The sequence below is a fragment of the Chiroxiphia lanceolata genome, chromosome 19 (assembly GCF_009829145.1).
Source record: "Chiroxiphia lanceolata isolate bChiLan1 chromosome 19, bChiLan1.pri, whole genome shotgun sequence".
In the NCBI taxonomy this organism is placed as follows: domain Eukaryota; kingdom Metazoa; phylum Chordata; class Aves; order Passeriformes; family Pipridae; genus Chiroxiphia; species Chiroxiphia lanceolata.
In genome coordinates this window covers 11,534,871-11,553,353 of record NC_045655.1, presented here as the reverse complement: position 1 = coordinate 11,553,353, position 18,483 = coordinate 11,534,871, and the positions used below count along the sequence as shown (strand labels likewise).

Genomic DNA, 18,483 nt, shown 5'->3' with positions numbered 1-18,483 from the left:
CGCTGTTCTGCGGCCCCCGCCGGCACAAAGCATTCCCTGTTGGAGCGGGGCTGCGGCCGGCGCTGGCGGCACTGGTGGGATCCCGCGCTTCCGGAGGGGCTGGGCATGGGAGGGAGCCACCGGCAGCTCCGCTGTCCCCACCGGAGCTGAGCAGGGACAGTCTCTACCACCCTGTTTTTCGGGGTCACCTCTGCACCCCCGGGGAGCTGGATGGGCCTTTGGGGTGGTCACACACTGGACCCCACTCTGCCACGCGGTGCCAGTGGCTGGGAGGAGGGAGCGCTGCGGTGACAGTGGCCCTGGGGACGTGAGTGCCTGGCGCTGCTGGGCGATGTTCCTTCTGCCACCCGGCACCAGGTAAACACAGGTGCCAGGTAAACACAGGTGCCAAGTAAACACAGGTACCAAGTAAACACGGGAGCCAGATAAACACGGGAGCCAGGTAAACACGGGTGTCGTGGGGGGGCATGGCCACATCCCACTGCAAACACCCACCTCCCACGGCTGTGTGTCCGGAGCCGGGAGCGTAGGCGTGTGCCAGCCAAGGGCACGGTGGGGACATGGCATGTGCCACACTCCCACTGTGTCCCCCTCGTGCGGGCACTGTGCAGGGCACACGTGCCCGCTGGCAGCCCCTCCGCCGCCATCCCGGCTCCGGCTCAAGGAGAGCAGGTCACCCGCCTGCCCCCACGGAGCCATTCCAGCTCTGAATAATTCATGGCACTGATGGCCGCAGGCTTCCTGCCCAGAGGAGGAGGAATGGCTGTGGAGGGGAAGGCAATCCGAGCGGGAAAACCGCCCCGACCTTGGCACGTCCTCTGTGCTGCGCTGCCTCCCGCCCGGCAGCCCATCTGCCCACGGGATCCCGGCCCAGCCACCCCATCTGGGAGGGCTGGGCACGCTGAGGGCCCTGCTCTGAGCCCCCCTTTGCTTCCTGTCACCCCCCAAAAGGGGAAGGTGGCACTGAGCCCGCAGGCACTGCGGTGGGATCAGAATGGGGGAGCAGCTGGTGACACACCTGGGGACACCTCCCATCACGGGCCACCTGTGACAGCACTGTAGGAAAAACCACCTTTATTGGGGTGACCTGAAAAAAAATGGGGAAGAGGAAAAACAACGAGAAAGCCGCAGGAAGGGTGAGGGGCCCAGCCCCCTCCCCAGAGGGGTCCCCAAGCCCTGAGGGGGGAAGGCACCGAGAAGGCAGCTGGAACTGTGGGGCCCCAGCAAGGCACTGATCCCCCAGGCCCCCAGCAGCCCCCCTTCCCCAGCAGTGGGGAAACCGAGGCACGGCAGGAAGCAGAGCCGGGGACAGCTTTGTGTCCCCTCACACCCCGCGGTGGGAGGGGGCCAGGCCAGCTCAGGGTCCCCAGGGCTGGTGTGGTCAGTGTGGAGCCGGGGGCTCGGTGCCCTGGGTGGGGGTCCCACCAGCTCCCCAGCTTCAGAGGGTCCATGGCCCAGGGGGGACGGGGTGTCTGTGCATCACAAAGGCAGTGAGGGGACAACTTGAGGTGTCCCCATGTGAGCCAGTCCTTGAGGCAGGCTGTGGGGTCCGGGCAGAGCTGGCAGCTTGCGGGTGCCATGGCCAGGTGGGACGGGCAGGCGGGAGCGCTGGCTCTGGGGCCGTATCCGGGCATCCCATTGGCAGGAACTGGCTCTGGCTGCTGGCCAGGGTGGGATTCACACGTCAGGGCAGGATGAGGCTTGGCGAGACCTCGGGAGCAGGACGGAGGGGCCGCGGCTGTGCCAGTGCTGCGGGACCTGTGCCACGGGGGCTTCACCACCGGTTCCTGCTGTACGGGGACTGCACCTGCGGGCAGAGCGAGGTGGCACAGCAGTGGCACCAGGACTATGGCTCCTGCACTGGTGGCATGTGCACCCTGACCCACCGGGGGTCTCTGGGTGCTGGGCAGAGCCATCACCATGGCAGGCAGACTTTGCCCCTGCCATGGCTGGGTGCCCGCTGCTGTTCACCCACCTGGAAGCTCCGGGTGTCCCGTGGGGTGCCGACGTGCCGGGCCTGTGCCGCAAAGGCGTCCTCGGCTCGGAGTGTGGAGCTGGCACTGCCGGGTGCCGGGCTGGTGGAGGCGCGGGGCAGGATCACGTCGTAGGGACCTTCACTCTGAGGGACAGACATGGGAGGTGTCACAGCACTGGGAACACCCCCAGCCCTGCAGGGTCCCGGGGAAGGAAGGCTCAGAGGGTCCCCACCCCATTACAGCAGCCATTGGGACATGGAGGTCATGGCAGCCCCCACTCCCTCAACCCCTGTCCCCCATCCCGGCTGCCCGGTTGGAAGCCCGATAGGATGTGGCTGCCCCCAGTGCCACCTGGTGTCACACTCACCATCCCCTTGTGCATCAGAGCCATCTCGGTGGGCTGGTACACGCTGGTCAGCAGCTGCCCGTTGTAGCCGCTGTACGGGGACACCGGTTTCTTGGCTGCTGAGACACAGGGACGGTCACCAAGGAGCCACCCCCCCTCACCGGGGCTCCCGGTACCTCGTTAGCAGGTTTAATGAGCTGACTCAGCAGCTCTATGCCTTTCCCAGGGGACACTCCTGTCCCCAGGGTTGGCATCGCTGCGCTCCCGGCGCAGCCCCTGCCTGGCTGCGGTTTGTTATTGTAGGGTCTCGTGGGTGCGGGTGCTGCTCGGGGGGACCCTCCCTGCCCTGTGGGGTACAGACACCTGGTGCCCGCCTGTGATGCCCACTGGGGTGACTGTCACCACCCCATGTTATTGTAGGGTCTCGCGAGTGCAGTGTCTGCCCGGGGCAGAGGGCCGGGAGCCACGGGCACCCCACGCTGGGGAGGGAGCACCCAGCGGCTGCTGGGCTCAGCCCAAACTGGTAGGCCCAGCCCGGCCAGTTCTTGGGAACCACAACAGGCGTCAGTCCCTGGCAGGTCACTGCCAGACGTCTCATCACCCACCCACTGCTGCCACCCCCGGTGGGGACATCCCTGAGGGTCCCCATGGGTGAGGGTCCCTGGTGCCTGTTGGCAGCTCCACCACGGGGCAAGAGGGTCCCTGGTGAGCCCCAGTGTCCGCCAGCAGCCCTGCCACGGTGTGAGAGGGTCCCTGATGAGGATCCCTCATGCCCACCAGCAGCCCCACTGTGGGGTGGGAGAGTTCCCGTGAGCCCCAGCACGCACCGAAGGAGGGCTCATCCATTGAGAAGGCTTTGTTCTCCACGAACATGCTCTGGGACTTCTGCTCCTTGAGGATGGTCTCGTAGCCCACCCCACGCGTGGGGTAGCCGTCGTCCTCGAAGGCCTGCTCGGGGCTGCGCCGCGTCACGTGCGTCACCTCGGGGATGACGTAGAGCAGGACGAAGGCGCAGGCGTTGCTGACCAGTGCGATGGCCAGCGTGGGGTCATCCCAGCCGGGCTTGTGGCCAGCGTGCTGGTTCCCGTAGAGGTACATGACGGTCCACGCCACCCAGATGGCCACGGAGAGGCCGGTGGTGGCCAGGATGAAGGCGCTGTGCTTGCGCCAGCGGCCGTAGCGGCCGCAGAGGGCCGGCCAGGCCGTGCCGAAGGCGGCTGCCAGCAGGAACATGACGTAGATGAGTGCCATGACGAAGTCAGCGTCCGCCAGCTGGCAGGGGTCCGGGGGGCTCTCCTGCCGCGCCACCGTGATGAGCAGCCACTCGGCGTTGATGATGACCTCCACCGAGGTGAGGGACAGGGCCACCGCCAGCGTCACCCAGCCCCGCGGAGCGCGGTTCCGCCGCGCCAGGAAGTTGAGGGCCATGGCGTGCGCCAGCAGGCAGGAGAAGCAGATCCCGAAGAGGACACCGAAGAGGAAGCGGCGGGAGGTGCAGGTGGAGAAATCCGGCCCCACGATGAAGTCAAAGGTCAGGCAGAACAACCCGAAGGTGCCCAGGAGGAAGAAGACCTGTGTGGCCACCAGGCTCTTCTTCTGGGGGTCCTGGACGAAGGGCAGGCTGGCCACCAGTACGATGGTGAGCACGAAGGTGGTCACCACGCCGAGACTGGCCACCGCCTCCACCGCGATGCCCCAGCCCGCCGAGAGGTCACAGAGGTTGTAGTAGAGGGAGGAGAGGCCCTGGCTGCAGCCCGGGGGCGGGGTGGGCTGTGTGGTGGACTCCGTGGCCACCGTGGGGAGCAGGGCCAGCAGCACGGCCGCGGGCTCCATCCTGCACCGCGGCACCTGGAAACCCTGCGGGACACAGCGGGGTCAGGGCATGGCAATCAGGGACATGGATCAGCTCCTGGCTTGGAGCATCCCTGCTTGCAGCCCCCCCCCGGCCATCCCACGGCAAGGAGTGAGGTCCCAGGAGCCCTGTCTGTGCCAGCCCAGCTGAGCCCACCCCAGCAGGGCCAGGGAGCTCCAGATGGGACCAGGCAACCAAGTGTCCCCCATCGACTCCTTGCCTGGAGACTGGTGGCAGCTGAGGGGAAATCTCTGTGCCCCACATGTTCCGTCCTGACACAGGAATTCTCTGGGGCTGTGCCCATCCCTGCCACTGGTGCCAGGAGCAGGCAGCACTGTGCCCGCTGGCTTCCTGGGAACACCGAATGTGGGCCCGGGCTCGATGGCAGAGGTGATACTGGAGGACAGGGCTGACCCTTTGCCTTGTCCCTGCATGCCACCGCGTTCCTCTTCCCACTTCTCCTGTCCCACTTCCCTCCTCTGGCTCCGGGCACTGGCCCAGTGCAGGTCTCGTGTCCGGCCCACTGGCACGTAGGCAGCCGCAGCCTGGCACGGCACGGCACAGCCTGGCACGGCATGGGGTCCCGGTCCCTGTCCCCACTGCTGCCACCCAGGAGTGGGCACAGGGAAGAGGAGGCAGCAGAGAAGCTGCAGCCCCACTGCTGAGGGGAAGAAATGGGGAGGACACCCCCGGCAAGCTGACTCCGGGGCCAGGACCCCCTGCTCCCCCAGGGGCACCCCGAATTGGGCACCCCCCCGGCCCCGGGATGGGGACAGGGACCTCGGTACGGGGACAGGGACCCCGGTACCACAGTCGGACAGAGTCCCCGTGCCCGCGGGTCGGACCGGCTCCACCGTGTCGGCACCGGCTGCTACCCCCGCACCCCCAGCGCAGTCCCTCCGCACCCCCGGCCCGGCTCCCCCGCGCTTCCAGCCCAGCTCCTCCTGCAACTCCACCCGCTCTCCCTGCACTCCAATCCCTCTCCCCCTGCACCCACCACCGGTTCTCCTGCACCCCCGTTGGCTTCCCCCGCATCCCCGCCTGGGTCCCCCCGCGCCCTCTCCCCGGTTCCCCCCGCACGCTCATCCCGCACCGTCCCGGTGTTTCCCGGAGCTCTAGCCCGGTCCTGGCGCCCAAACTCCGCCTGAGCCGCCCCCGACCCTCCGGCCGGAGGAACTGAGGGGGCGGACGGGTCCCGGTCCCTTCCCGTCGCTGTTCCCGGTGCCCCCCCAGCCCCGCAGGGCTCGCCCCCGCCCCAGCCCCACTCACTGGCCGCAGCCCCCGGTGGCCGCCGCTCCGCTCCGCTCCGCTCCCCCCGTTCCGTGCCGAGCCGAGCCGAGCCGAGCCAGCCCCGGTGCCGCCGCACCGTGCGCCTGCCCGGCCCGGCCCCTCCCCGAGGTGCGGCTCAGCCCCGGGAGCGCGGTCGGGGCCGGCCGGGACCTGCCCCACCGCACCGGGCGGGGGCACCGGGATCCCGCCCCGGGGCATGGAGGAGGCTGGGGGCGGGAGCACAGCCCGGGCTGGGGGGTGGAGCAGGGGGGAGCCCACCTGGTCATCGGTGTGATGAGTCTGTGTGTGCGTAGGGGGGAGGTGTCTCTGTCATCAGTGCGATGAGTCTGGGGGAGTCTCAGCCTGTCTCTGCTGAGCGCTGCCCACTGGGAGAGATTCTCAGGGGACAAAGACAGAGTAGGAGGGGCTGTGTCACCCACGCGGGGTCCTGCACGGCCTCCGGTGGGCTCGGGGGTGGGAGCCGGGAGCGGGGCGGCCCCGCCGTGTAAGGATACACAGGCCTGGAGGGGCCTCCCGGAGGAATGTCAGCTGACGGATAAAGCCGGAGCCCTTGGCAGGACAGCGGGACCCAGAAAACCCCAGAAAAGCCCCGGAAAAGCCCTTCCTGTGGAGGGCTTGGGGCCAGGGCAGCCCCAGCGTGGGGGCACTGACAGGGCTCGGTGGTCCCTGTCCTGACAGGGGTGGTTGTAGCCCTGAAGCTGGGATGGGGTACGCCACCGTCACCCCATCCATCCCTGGAGCTGGGACAGGGCACCCCACAGACCGCGGGGATGGGGAAATGCCCCAGGAAATTTGGGGCACCCCTGGGAGAGGTTCCCAGGCCGCTGCTGCTATTTCAGGAGGGTGAAGCACAAGGGTGAAGGATGCAGAGGAAAGTTCAATGTGCCTCTGGCAGGTCCTGCCCCAATCCAGGCCAAGGTGGAAACAATCCGGGGAGAAAGGGTGGCTGAGCAGGAGCCAGCACAAGGACTGGCACCCGCCAGAGCTGGCAGCATCTGTGGCACAAAAACTGGCACCCACCGGAGCCAGGGGGGATGGGATGGTGTGTCCAGGCTCAGTGCTTCGCCCGCTGCCACCCTCCTGCCCTTCTTCCTAAAGAGCCTTTGGCATCGGGATGGCGTTTGGGGTTGGATCATCCCTTCCTGCCCTCACAGGGCAGGACAGTGCAGGGTGCAGGCGAGGGGCTCTGTAGTGGCCCCCTGTGCCTCAGTTCCCCCAGGGATTTGGAATGCAGACTCCAGGACTGGACAGTCCCCGCTCCCCGGGCAAGGCTGAGCCTTGGATAAGCGGTGCCGGGAGCAGAGGCCGGCTGTCCTGCCGCCCCCACACCGGCAGCCCGGCCCCTCCACCGGCTGCTTCCTTCCGCTGGAGGGTTTCCCGGCTGCTGATTCAGCACGAGACCCCCGTGACCCCCCGTGGGGCCACCGGCAGGCGTCTGTCCTGCCGGGGCTGCCCTGTGCCTGCCCCGCGTTCGCCTTTGTGTCGTCCCCCCCACCCCATGGAGGGTGATTTCCTCATCCTCTTCCCATGGGAACCTTCACATTCTCCCATGGTGGGTGATTTCCTCCCCCCTTCCCAGGGGTACCCTCGTTTTCCCCCCCCACAACAGATGATTTCCTCTCCTCTTTCTGTAGGGACCCTTCCCAGGCTTCCAGTCCCCATTGTTTGCTCCTGGGGTTTTTGTAGGTCCTACAGAAAAGCCCCACCATGCTGTGGGGTCAGTGGGGGGTGATGTCACCGAGTGCTGGGACTCGCTGCCCTTGGTCCCCTCCCAGGGCGGTGGGTCCCTGGCACGAACCTTCCAGCATGGGCAGAGCCCAATCCCAGTTTCCCGGTGCCCTGGGTGGGCTGGGAACCACAATCCCCGTGGTGGGACTGGGCAGAACTGGTCCTTCCAGCACAGAGGCCACGGTGAGGGGCTGGGATGCTGCTCAGCACCGGGATCTGGACCCTGGCCAGGCTCTATCCAAAAACATCGACACGCCGGGCGAATTTTTTCCAGGCTTACCTTTCCTCGGGAGCCGCAGGGACGGGCGGCTGGCACGGCTGGCACGGTGGCACCGCTGGCTGAGCCCTGTCTCCGTGGTGGCTTCCCTCGGGAAGGCGAGAGCCGACCCTGGAGCCGGTGGTCTGGGGGGTCCCTGTCGCCCTCCCAGCGCCTCCCGCAGCCCCGGCCGGGGCTCGGAGCCGTTTCCACCGGAGCCCCTGACGCCGTCAGCACATTTCCACCTCCTTTGCCAAGTAAATAAATACGCACCGGCTGGCACAGGGGGGCTGGTGGAAATCGGGGGCGCCGGAGGCAATCCTGGAGCTCCCGCCGAGGGTTCCCGTGTCAGCCGAGCCCCCTGGCCCGCGGCCCCTCAGCCCCTGCCCGGCGAGTTAATAACTAATCCCTTCCCGGTCCTGCTCTCCTCACGTGCCAGAATTAATGGAGCGAGAACCTCCCAGGTACCCCCCGCGCCACCGGGTCGGGCTTTAACCCTGTGCCCCGGTGCGGATCCGGCCTGGGATGCGGTGACATCCCTGGAGGGGTCTGTCCACGCCGGCAATGATCCGGGTGCGAGGGCAGGGTGAGGGCGTGTGTGGGTCAGCCCCACATCCCCGGGAAACGCTGCATCCCATCCCACCCCTGTGTGGGCACAGCCGGGGCTCTGTGGGGTGGGCGGGGGGGGTCAGTGGGATTTGGGGGGTGCCTGTGTGCCCTGCCAGGGCCAGCTGAGCCCCTGCCCCCCCCCAGCACCCCCCAGGGTCTGTCCTGCTTGGTCTCAGGAATCGGAGCGGAAAGCCTGGACTGTTTGGGGGGATTACACTAAGGACCTTATGGGGAATTAGGGTGGGGACAGGGCTGGTTTGGGGGCCTGGGGGTGCCAGCTCCTGTCCCCTAGGCAGTCCCAGCTCCTCAGTGTCCCATCCCTGCCCTCTGGTGGCAGCTGGGCCCAGCGTCACACCAGATTGGCACTGGTGTAACTGGGTGCACCCCATGCTGGGGGGCATCGTGAGCCCCCTCCCCTGCAGCCGGTGGGAGATGCTGCACCCTTGTGTTTGGGGGACACCCTGGGTGCCCTGGGGGGGCTGCAGCCTGGCAGGGACACCCCCTGGGGTTGTCAGGTAGGGGCCAGGAGCTGGGGTCTTACCATGTGTCCAGGCCCCAGAGCTGGGGTCACTGGACCTCGTGGGTGCTCCCTGCAGCACCCCCCGGGCATCAGGGCAGGGGTACCGGGGTGGGCAGGGCAGAGGAACCCCATGCCAGGAGTGCTGGAGCAGGGTGTCCCCGTTCCATCTGCCCTCAGGGAGCCAGACCCAGGCAGAGTTCTGGTCTCAGCATGGCAGTTTATGGTAGAAGGATCATCCCGTGGGCTCCCAGCAGGCACCATGTCCTTGCAGGTCTTACAGGAGCTCATCTGTGCCCACCACCCCCACAGGCAGCTGTGCCCTCGTGCTCCCCAGGACCCGAGCTGGGGCACGTCCTGGATGAGTTCTTGGGGGTCCCAGCGCTCTGTGTCCCGAGGGGCTGAGCATAGATAGAGCTGAGCTGCCCATCCTGGTGGGGCTCAGGGAGCGGGCAGGGGTCCCTGGGGTGCTGTCACCAGGCAGGGCACCCCAAGGGCCCCAAATGAGGGGCTGGGCACAACCACCTCCTCTTACCACCACCAGCATTAACCCTGGCTCAGTGGAGGTCTCCCCAGGTCCTGGTGTGATGCGTGGGGCTGGGTGGGCGCTGGGACCCCCAGCCAGGCACTGCCCTGGCTCAGAGCGCAGTGCCAGCCAACAGCTCCAGCGGTTTGAGGGCCGGGGGTGGGAAGCGGCCTCTGCCCCGGCGGGGGGGGCCGTGCCGGGGGTGCCCCCGCAGCACCTCGCCCACCGTGCGCCTGAAGGTCTGGCTGACGAAGCAGTAGAGGAAGAAGTTGAGGGAGGTGTTGAGCATGGCCACCATGTTGGCGATGTCCAAGGCCAGGTGCATGCGCCAGTCCCTCCTGACCGAGGCCACGTACAGGTGGCACATCATGACGACGGCGCGGGGGGCCCAGAGCACCACGAAGGCGGTGGTGACGGCCAGGAGCAGCGCCGTGGTCTTGCCGCCCCCCGCGCGCCGCCGCCGCCTCAGCTTGAGGATGATGATGGAGTTGGTGGCCAGCAAGATGCTGCAGGGCAGGAAGTAGATGGTGATGCAGTGGAGCCACTTGAGCGCCGTGTCCAGCGCCGTGGGCGGGTCGGCGTCACGCCACACGTCCAGCCACCAGTAGAAGGGGATGCCGGTGGCCAGGGCGGCGGCGAACACGGCCGCGATGATCCTGCGCGTGCGCTGCGGGTACGACACGGCGCGGTAGCGCAGCGGGTGGCACAGGGCCACGTAGCGGTCCACGGTGAGCAGCACGGTGACCCAGGTGGAGGCGTGGCTGGCCGTGAACTCCAGCACGTTGACGGTGTGGATGAAGGCGCTGGGCACCGCCCGGGCCAGAATGGCTGTCTGCAGGATGAAGCCCACGAAGATGATGAAGACCTGGATGAGGATGTCGGAGGTGGTCAGGGCCAGCAGGTACCAGTACGATGACTTCTTGGTCCTGGTGGCCAGGCGGGACAGGGCCACGGCGGTCAGGATGTTCACTGGAGGGAGGGGAGTGATGGGTGGTGGTGAGACCCCCCCCTGCAGCACTCAGGACCCCAGGGGTGCCCAGGCTCCAGCTGAGGGGGAGCTATAAATATCCCAGTGCCATGGGGATTTGCTGAGCTGATTAATCTCTTCTGTGTGTCAGCCCAAGCAATACAAATACCATCTGTCCCTGTGGTGGTGGCACCTGCCCTGGGGCTGGGCAGCACAGTTGGGCACTGGGGCCGGATCTGAGGCCAGGGCGGGGGGAGCAGGTTTGGTTCCCCCACCCTGAGGACTCTCCTCCCCATCCCCAAACTCCCTGGGGTGATGGAAGGCTGGGACAGGAGCTGAGGCTCTGCCAACAGCCGAGGGCACAGAGCTCAGCATCCCTCAGAAGGGCTTAGACCCAGGCTAGTGTTGCCCCTGCACCCCCCTGCCCCCCCAGCCCCCTCACCTGGCAGCCCCAGCCCCAGTAGGACACTGTAGTACACGATGGGGACAATGCCCACCAGGCAGGGTGACCGCTCCGGATCTGGCTCTGGCCGTGCTACCACCGAAGCCCACGACACCGCTGTGCTGTTGGGCACTGGGACCGTCATCTTCTGCCAGGGATCGGCTGTGAGGGGAGACGGGAGCGTCAGGGGGATGAGGATCCTGGTGGTACCTGGGCGGGAGGTCAGCCATGACATGGCACTGGGGGCTGGGGGACAGGGACTGTCACACCAGTGTCCCCAGTGAGTTGGATCCTTGTCCTGCAGCATCCATGGACAGTGGGCAGCTCCAAAATGTGCCATTGCAGGCAGACTTGGGGCTGCTGCTCCCAATGGAGCCAATGCACCTCGAGCCCCCTGTGCCATGTCCAGGATGAGCCCCCACCACCAGAGCTGCTCCTTCTTTATCCCCCAGCCCCTTTTTTGTAGGTTAAAACACCATGTTCTTGGGCATCTGCCAGGAGGGGGAGGCTCTGGCCCCCAGCCCGGGCTGAGTACACTTGCTGGGTCCCAGTGGTGACAGGGAGGACCCAGAAGTGCCAAAGGGGGGTCCCAGCGCTGCCAAAAGGGGAGTGCCCATCTCCAGGCTACCAGCGTGGTCCTTTGCCAGCTCCTCAGGCTGAGAAAGCAGAGCCAGCTCCAGAGGCATCTGGCAGTGGCCCTGCCTACGGCCCTGCCCGTATCCTTATCTGTATCCGCATCCCTATCCGTATGTGTATCCGTATCCCTATCTCTGCCCGATCCCTGCCCGATCCCTGCCCTATCCCTGCCCTATCCCTGCCCGTATCCCCACGCCCACGCCCCGTGCCCGGATCGTGCCCACGCTGCCCTCGTCCATTCATAAACTCGGGCGGCTCCGCCCCCTCCCGAGACCTGCGCTCCTATTGGATAAAGGGCATTAGGTCTCACCCAATCAGAAAGGGGTTCTCCAAGGATGGTGGGGCCAGGGCTGAGCGCTGCGTTCTGATTGGTCAGAATCCCCCCCAAATTATCATCTCCCGGGGGACCGCGACCCCCGGGTCCCGGTGCCGGAGGAGGGTGCGGGGTCCAGGGCGGTCCCGGGATCGGGGATGTGGGGGAAGTCCTGAGCTTAGGGGTGTGCGGGGTGCAGGGGGGTCCTGGGATCGGGAGGTGCTGAGGGGGGCCAGGGGTCGGGGGCTAGAGGGTGCAGGAGGGGGTCCTGAGCTGGGGGGGGGTTACTGGGCACCGTTCAGTTCCCAGTCCCACGGGGACCCCAAATTGCTCCAGTCCCAGTCACCACAGACCCCCGACGACTCCGGGGTCAGGGGGGCAGTCAGGTCTCTCTCTAGGACCCCCACTGATGGATCTACTCCCCCAGCAGTGCCCGAGGAGTGTGTAGAATCCTGGGGTCCCCCCCCCCCCGGTCCTGCGACCCTCGGCCGGGATGGAAGTGCCGATCCTGAGCAGAACCCGTGGGGGGGATGAAGCGGAGGATGGAGGAGCAGAGGGGTGCCAATTAACTTCAAATTAGCTCCAGCTAATCAGCAGGAGGGAGTCCCGTCCCTCTACGCCCCCCGTGGAACTGGGGCATCGATCGGCTGCAGCCGCGGCGGGAGCGCCTTTAACCCTTTCCCAGCCCTGATCCTCCTTGCGCTGCTGGGGAGGCGGGTCTGCTCTGGGCCCTCCTTTGCTCTCCCAGCCCGGGGTCCCACACCTCAAACCCTGCGGGACAGGGACTCACACCTCGGCGGCCCCAGTGCCACCCGCTGGGCGTGTGGTGCCACCTTTCCTGGGCCCGGAGAGTCACTGGTGTCCGTGTCCCACTCAGAGGCTGTGTCCCTGTCAGTGTCCACGTCCCTGTCGCTGTTCGTGTCCCCGTCGGTGTCTGTGTCCCCTCCGGTGTCCGTGTCCCTGTCGGTGTCCGTGTTCCCACTGGTGTCCCTGTCCTCGCAGGTGGCTGTTTCCCGGTTGTCGTCCGTGTCCCCACCGGTGGCTGTTTCCTCTCTGGAGCCTGTGTCCCTGTTGGTGCCCGTGTCCCTGTCGGTGCCCGTGTCCCCTCCGGCACCCGCAGCATGTCACAGCCTCCCGGGGCGCGGGACACGGGGCGGAGGGAGAACGGTGTGGGCAGAGCCACGGGCAGAGCCGCGGAGTGGGCTGGTGGGGCACAGGGACGTCACCAGGCCCGGCGGCTCCTGTGGGGGCCAGGGAAGGGCTCACCTGGGAAGCTCCGAGTGGCTGTGACACAGCTCATCCCCACCCCGGAGCAATAGGGGTGGTGGTCTGGAAAAAGCAGGTCCAGGGTCCACGGCCACCTCCGGGGACAGGGTGTGTGCACAGGGTGTGACGTGTGAGTGGCACACAACTGTGAATCCACGTGCTACCCCTGTGTCCCCGCTGGGTTCTGCCCTGGCTGTTCCTGAGTGGCCGCTGCCAGGACACCATGCTCGTGCCTCGGTTTCCCCAGTAGCACAGAGAGGGGTGGGCTGGCTGGTGTCCCCTGCCTGTCCCTGGGGCCACTGAGGAGACTCCCACCCCCTTGGTGCCCCCCAGCCTGCAGGGTGGTGCCCTGGCAGTGCTGCCTGGCACAGGTCGCTATGGTGAGCCAGCCCTGCACTGCCTCAGCTGCAATCTCTGGGCCAGCGTAGCTCCTGCGTCACCTCACTGGGGGCTGGGGGATGCCACCCTGTCCTCTGGTGCCCCCCAACAGCAGCCCCACAGTCCCCTGTGCCCCCCCATGGCCTCTGGGCACCTCACCCCATGACCAGCCGGTGCCCCTGTGGGGGACCAGGGGGTCCCTGGGCTTTGGGTGCTGCCCGGGCTGGCACAGGGCTGGTGGTTCACTGGGCACATGCTGCCACAAGCTGTTGTTTTTTCAGGCGGGGGTGAAATGAGGCGTCAGAGGATGCGGTGAGCCGTGAACCGGCTGTGCCACAGCGGGGCCCCCACCCTCATCTCCACTGCGGTGAAGGGACACCCTCCTGGGCTGGGCACTCTGCTGGCACCACACTTATGGGGGTCCCCAGCCCCACGGGGGCACAGGGCTGGAGCCCCAGCCCCATGGCCAGTACGGTATCACCAACCTGCCTGTCCCTGTGAGGGGACGAGGAGCCCCGGGAGCACGGCACAGGGGTGGCTGGGTGGTTTGTCCCCAGCCCCTCGCCCTGTGTGCCAAGGCCAGATGCTGCTCCCGCCCCCTCGGCAGCTGCAGCAACATCTGCCCACGCTCACCAGCTCCCACATGTTCCATCTAAGCCCATGTCCCAGGCCGGCTGTGCAGTGGGATGGGGCTCCTCGGCCTTGTGACCCACGTGAGCCCAAACCTGTCCTCAGAAGCCCCCGCTGGCACCACAGGACCCCCGGCTGTGCGGCAGCACCCGCGGCACCAGCTCTGAGCGCACCAGGCTGGACCCAACACACAAGAACTGGGAATGGTTCATATCCCCCCCATGGCTCTGGCACTGCCGAGGTCTCAATGGCCAGGGAGACCATGTCCCCAGGAGCAGGGGGTCCAGGCACTGCCCCTCGAGGTGACCTGGTGCAGGGTGTCTGGGCTGAGCACAGTGCTGGGGGAGCCCTGGCTGTGGGTAAGGGGTGCTGTACCCATGTGAGCTGGGCTGCCCCCATCTGTGGGGTCTGTACCCCTGTCTGTGTCCCATCTGGGGGTCCCAGTTCTGGCTCCCCACCACCTGGTGCCACCAGGGCCACAGTCAGAGTGGGGTACTCACCTCTGGCAGCGGGGTGGGGGCACCCAGCACCACCCTCAGCCTGTGCCAGCACCACACCAGCCCCAGCACGCGACACTGGGGCTTTGGGGGGTCAAACGCCACCCCAGCCCCGCGGTGAAGCCCCTCCAGAGGCGTCGGGGTGGGCGAGGGGCCATCAGAGGCCGCCCAGGGTGCACGGGCGGCCTCTTGGCTGCAAAGACTGGGAAAAGGGCAGGCAGTTCCTGCCGGCAGCCCGGATGCCATGGTGATGGGCTGCTGCCGGCATGAATACCCATGAGCCGGGGGAGCGGGAGGCCACCGAGCTGTGCCCTGAATGCAAAGACCCCGCTGCCGGCACAAAGGGCCGCGGGCCGCGCGCGGGGCTCCGGCGTGGCCAGTGGCAGGAGCGGGTGGCACACGGTGACATCCCCGTGCCGTGCCACAGCCCATCGGGGCGCCCCGCCACAGCACCCCGGGGTGCGGGGCTGGGGGGTCAGGGTGGGATGGAGGGAGGCTGGGAGCGGTTCCCTTGGCAACGGCCGGTCCCAGTTTCCACCAATCGATGTGTCGGCGCGGGCTGGGAGGGCCGGGAGGGCGCGTGTCCTACATAAGGACCGGGCGGGCAGCGTGTGCCCCGCCAGAGCCGGCAGATGCGCCTGCGACGCCATGGCCAGGCTGACGGGCGCCCGGCCCGTGGCCGCCCGGCGCTGGGGCTGCGCCGCCGCCTTCCTCCTCCTCCTCCTCACCGTGCAAGCCGGTAAGGGCGGCCGTGGTGCGGGGAGGGTCCCCGAGCAGGAATTCCTGTTGCCCTCGGTGGGTGCCGGGGCGCAGCTCAGCCAGGGACGGTGCCCACGGGCTCTCCGGCAGCCGTCGGGGTGCCTGGGAGGGATGTGAGTGGCTCCTGGACGTGCTGTGCCTCGTGGCCGTGCCCCTCGGAGCCGGGCTGTGCTCAGAGAAGGGCTCGGAGCCTGGGGCAGCGACGTCCGGCACTGCGGGGTGCGGGGATCCTGCTCCCCTTCCCCAGCCCTGCTCAGCCGGACTTAAGCCGGCACCGGGAAGGGTAATCCGCTGGCAAGATGGGATTTGAGAGGCAAGATGGATTTGAGACAGATGGGGCCAAATTCCTCCTGGGGGAAGGATGCTCTGGGGAGCAGGTGGGAGTTGTGCCAGGAGGGAGAAGAGGAGAGGGAGGAAGGTTCTCAGTGCCCACAGGACAGCCCTGTCCTACATTCTCAGGTCCCTCTCCAGGCCCTGTTGGGACCCCAGCACAGACCCGCAGTGACCCCAGGGCTGCTCGGACCACGGGACCCCCAACCCTGGGAGTGGGGCAGAGTGTGCCTGGCTCCCCACACCCATGGGCTCTCCATACCCCCGTGTATCCATCAGGGATGTGGGGGTTGTGGCAATGCCCGGGGCTCACTGTGCCCACAGCAGGGACAGGGCAGACCGGGCTGTGAGCCAGTGCCGCCGGCACCCGGCCATTTCCCAGCACGTCCCAGCCTGGGACATGGTGGTCTCAGCCCTTCTGCTGCAGGAAGGCAGTTTTTTGGCTCTCAAGGACACAAAAGTCCCCATGTCCCTTTGTCCTCCCACACCCCCTTGGCACCAACCAGCCCTTTGGCACTGGGGAAGCAGAGCAGGAGGTAACCCCACACCGCCCCACAGCTGGGTCCCCTGGGCCGCCTGGGGGGCAGCACTGGGATGATCCCATCTCCCCACAGCCCAAAAAGCCGACCTTAGCGGGGACACCACGGCTGCCACCATCAACCACTCGCTGACGCTGCTGCAGCGGCTGCAGGAGCTGCTGCAGAACGGGAACGGCAGCGACTCGGTGCTGCGGGTGCGCTCGGCCGCCTCCGACGAGGCCAAGGTGTTCCACACGCACCAGCTGCTGCTCAGCCTCCAGAGCGAGGTGTTCGAGAGCCTCCTGCGCAACCAGAGCGTCGTCACCCTGCACGAGCCGCCCGAGACCGCCGCGCTCTTCGACAAGTTCATCAGGTGCGTGGGGGCCCCGTGGGATGGGGATCTCAGGGAGGATGTGGCTCCCTTGGGGACCCAGTGGGATGGGGATGTCCCCCAGGGGGATGCAGCTTTCCTAGGGACCATGGGGAACCCCATGGGATGGAGATGCCCAGAGGGATGCTGCCAAGGAAAAGGGATGTTCCCTTCTGGGACCACAGGGACCTCATGGGACAGGTACGTTAAAAGGGATGCAGCCCAGGAGGGAGAATCCTCTCTTGGGGACCACGGAGGTCCTGTGGGATGGGCGTACCTGGAGGGATACAGCCAAAAAAGATGGATTCTCCCCTGAGAACCATGGGCCACTGTGGGATGGGGATATCCAGAGGGATCCAAGAAGGGGGAATGCTTCCCTGGGCATCCCACAGAATGCAGCCCAGGAGGGGAAATGCTACCCTGGGGACCACAGGGACCCAAGGGGTGGGGGTACCCAGAGGGGCGCAGCCAGGACAGAGGCTGCTCCCCCGGGAACTGCGCTGCTGGAGTGGGGATCCCCACATCACCGCCCACGCTCCCCCCAGGTACCTGTACTGCGGGGGGGTGTCCATCCTGCTGCACCAGGCCATCCCCCTGCACCAGCTGGCCAGCAAGTACCGGGTCTGGGGGCTGCAGCGCGGCGTGGCCGAGTACATGAGGAGCCACCTGGCCAGCGAGTCGAGCCAGGGCCACGTGGTGGGCTGGTACCACTACGCCGTGCGCGTCGGGGACGCGGCGCTGCAGGAGAGCTGCCTCCAGTTCCTGGCCTGGAACCTGTCGGCGGTGCTGGGCAGCGCCGAGTGGGGCTCGGTGAGCGTGGAGCTGCTGCTGCTGCTGCTGGAGCGCTCCGACCTGGTGCTGCACAGCGAGCTGGAGCTCTACACGGCCGTGGAGGGCTGGCTGAGCCGCCGGCAGCCCGAGGCGCCCGTGGCCGAGCGGGTGCTGCGCGCCATCCGCTACCCCATGATCGCGCCCAGCCAGCTGTTCCGGCTGCAGGCGCAGTCGGCGGTGCTGGCGCGGCACCGCGGCGCGGTGCAGGACCTGCTCTTCCAGGCTTTCCAGTTCCACGCCGCCTCCCCGCTCCACTTCGCCAAGTACTTCGACGTCAACTGCAGCATGTTCCTGCCCCGCAACTACCTCGCACCCAGCTGGGGCTCCCAGTGGGTCATCACCAACCCGGCGCGGGACGACCGCAGCACCAGCTTCCAGACCCAGCTGGGCCCCAGCAGCCACGACGCCGGCAAGAGGGTGACGTGGAACGTGCTGTTCTCGCCGCGCTGGCTGCCCGTCAGCCTGCGCCCCGTCTACTCGGACTCGGTGTCGGGCGCCATCCAGCCCGTGCGCATCGAGGACGGGCGCCCGCGGCTCGTCATCACCCCGGCCATGAGCAGCCCCGACTTCGCTGGCGTCACCTTCCAGAAGACGGTGCTGGTGGGCGTGCGGCAGCAGGGCCGGGTGCTGGTGAAACACGCCTACAGCTTCCACCAGAGCTCGGACGAGGCACCCGACTTCCTGGCGCACGCTGACCTGCAGAAACGCACCTCCGAGTACCTCATCGACAACTCCCTGCACCTCCACATCATCATCAAACCCGTCTACCACGCCCTCATCAAGGTGAAGAAGTAATGAGGGACAGACGGGCCCCACGGGGGCAATGCTGAGTCCTCCTGCTCATAGGTAGATGGGGATCCCCACACTGGGGGACCCCGGGGCTGTGCTCTGCGCTGCCCAACCCTCCCCGAGTGTCCCCTGCCATGTCCCATCCCCATCGCTGTCCCTGGGGATGGGGGATGCTGGGAGCCCTCCAGCACTGGGCAGGGGGTGCTGGAGGCAAAACATGGAGCCCACAGGCACAATGCAGACCCCATGGGGACAGGGACAGCCCATCCTTCCTGTGGTGCCACCTCTGCAGCACTGGGACCCCTCTGTGTGGGCAGCTGGGTCCAGCTCAGGGGCAAACTGGGAGCTGCCAGGATTGGGGATGAGGGGTCCATCTCCCTCTCCCAGGGGAGGAGGGGTGGGGGGCACCACCCTTGCTGATGGTGGCAGCTGCCCCATCCCTGTCCGGGCACCCCCAGTTCCTTCCTAATAAATCAGAAAACAAATATGAGGATGTGTGGGGCATCTTTGGGGTGACACCGCTCCCCAGCTCAGCTCAGCTTATTTTGATGGAACCCCTGGGAAAGAAAACACCCGTGGAGACAGCTGGTCCCTGGGTGCCCCATCAACACCTGGCAGTGCTGGGGGATGGCTGTGTGTCCCCGTGCTGAGCATCCA

General features: G+C 67.1%; 3 protein-coding genes across 3 annotated transcripts; 1 reads left to right on the top strand and 2 right to left on the bottom strand.

Annotated features, from left to right (window-relative positions):
• Positions 1-1,518: 1,518 nt before the first annotated feature.
• Positions 1,519-7,867, bottom strand: GPRC5C (G protein-coupled receptor class C group 5 member C). Its single transcript, XM_032706649.1, has 5 exons — positions 7,473-7,867; positions 3,150-4,179; positions 2,344-2,438; positions 1,976-2,119; positions 1,519-1,807 (listed from the first exon to the last, which is right to left on the bottom strand). Exons 2-5 carry the CDS (start codon positions 4,153-4,155, stop codon positions 1,775-1,777), a joined length of 1,278 nt encoding a protein of 425 aa, XP_032562540.1. The 5' UTR covers positions 4,156-4,179; positions 7,473-7,867; the 3' UTR covers positions 1,519-1,774.
• Positions 7,868-9,212: 1,345 nt separating this feature from the next.
• Positions 9,213-10,654, bottom strand: GPR142 (G protein-coupled receptor 142). Its single transcript, XM_032706678.1, has 2 exons — positions 10,510-10,654; positions 9,213-10,069 (listed from the first exon to the last, which is right to left on the bottom strand). The coding sequence occupies exons 1-2, from the start codon at positions 10,652-10,654 to the stop codon at positions 9,213-9,215; spliced, it is 1,002 nt and encodes a 333-aa protein (XP_032562569.1).
• A 4,208-nt stretch (positions 10,655-14,862) lies between these two features.
• BTBD17 (BTB domain containing 17) lies at positions 14,863-18,215 on the top strand. Its single transcript, XM_032706677.1, has 3 exons — positions 14,863-14,968; positions 15,933-16,209; positions 16,752-18,215. The coding sequence occupies exons 1-3, from the start codon at positions 14,878-14,880 to the stop codon at positions 17,830-17,832; spliced, it is 1,449 nt and encodes a 482-aa protein (XP_032562568.1). The 5' UTR covers positions 14,863-14,877; the 3' UTR covers positions 17,833-18,215.
• The last annotated feature ends 268 nt before the right edge of the window (positions 18,216-18,483 follow it).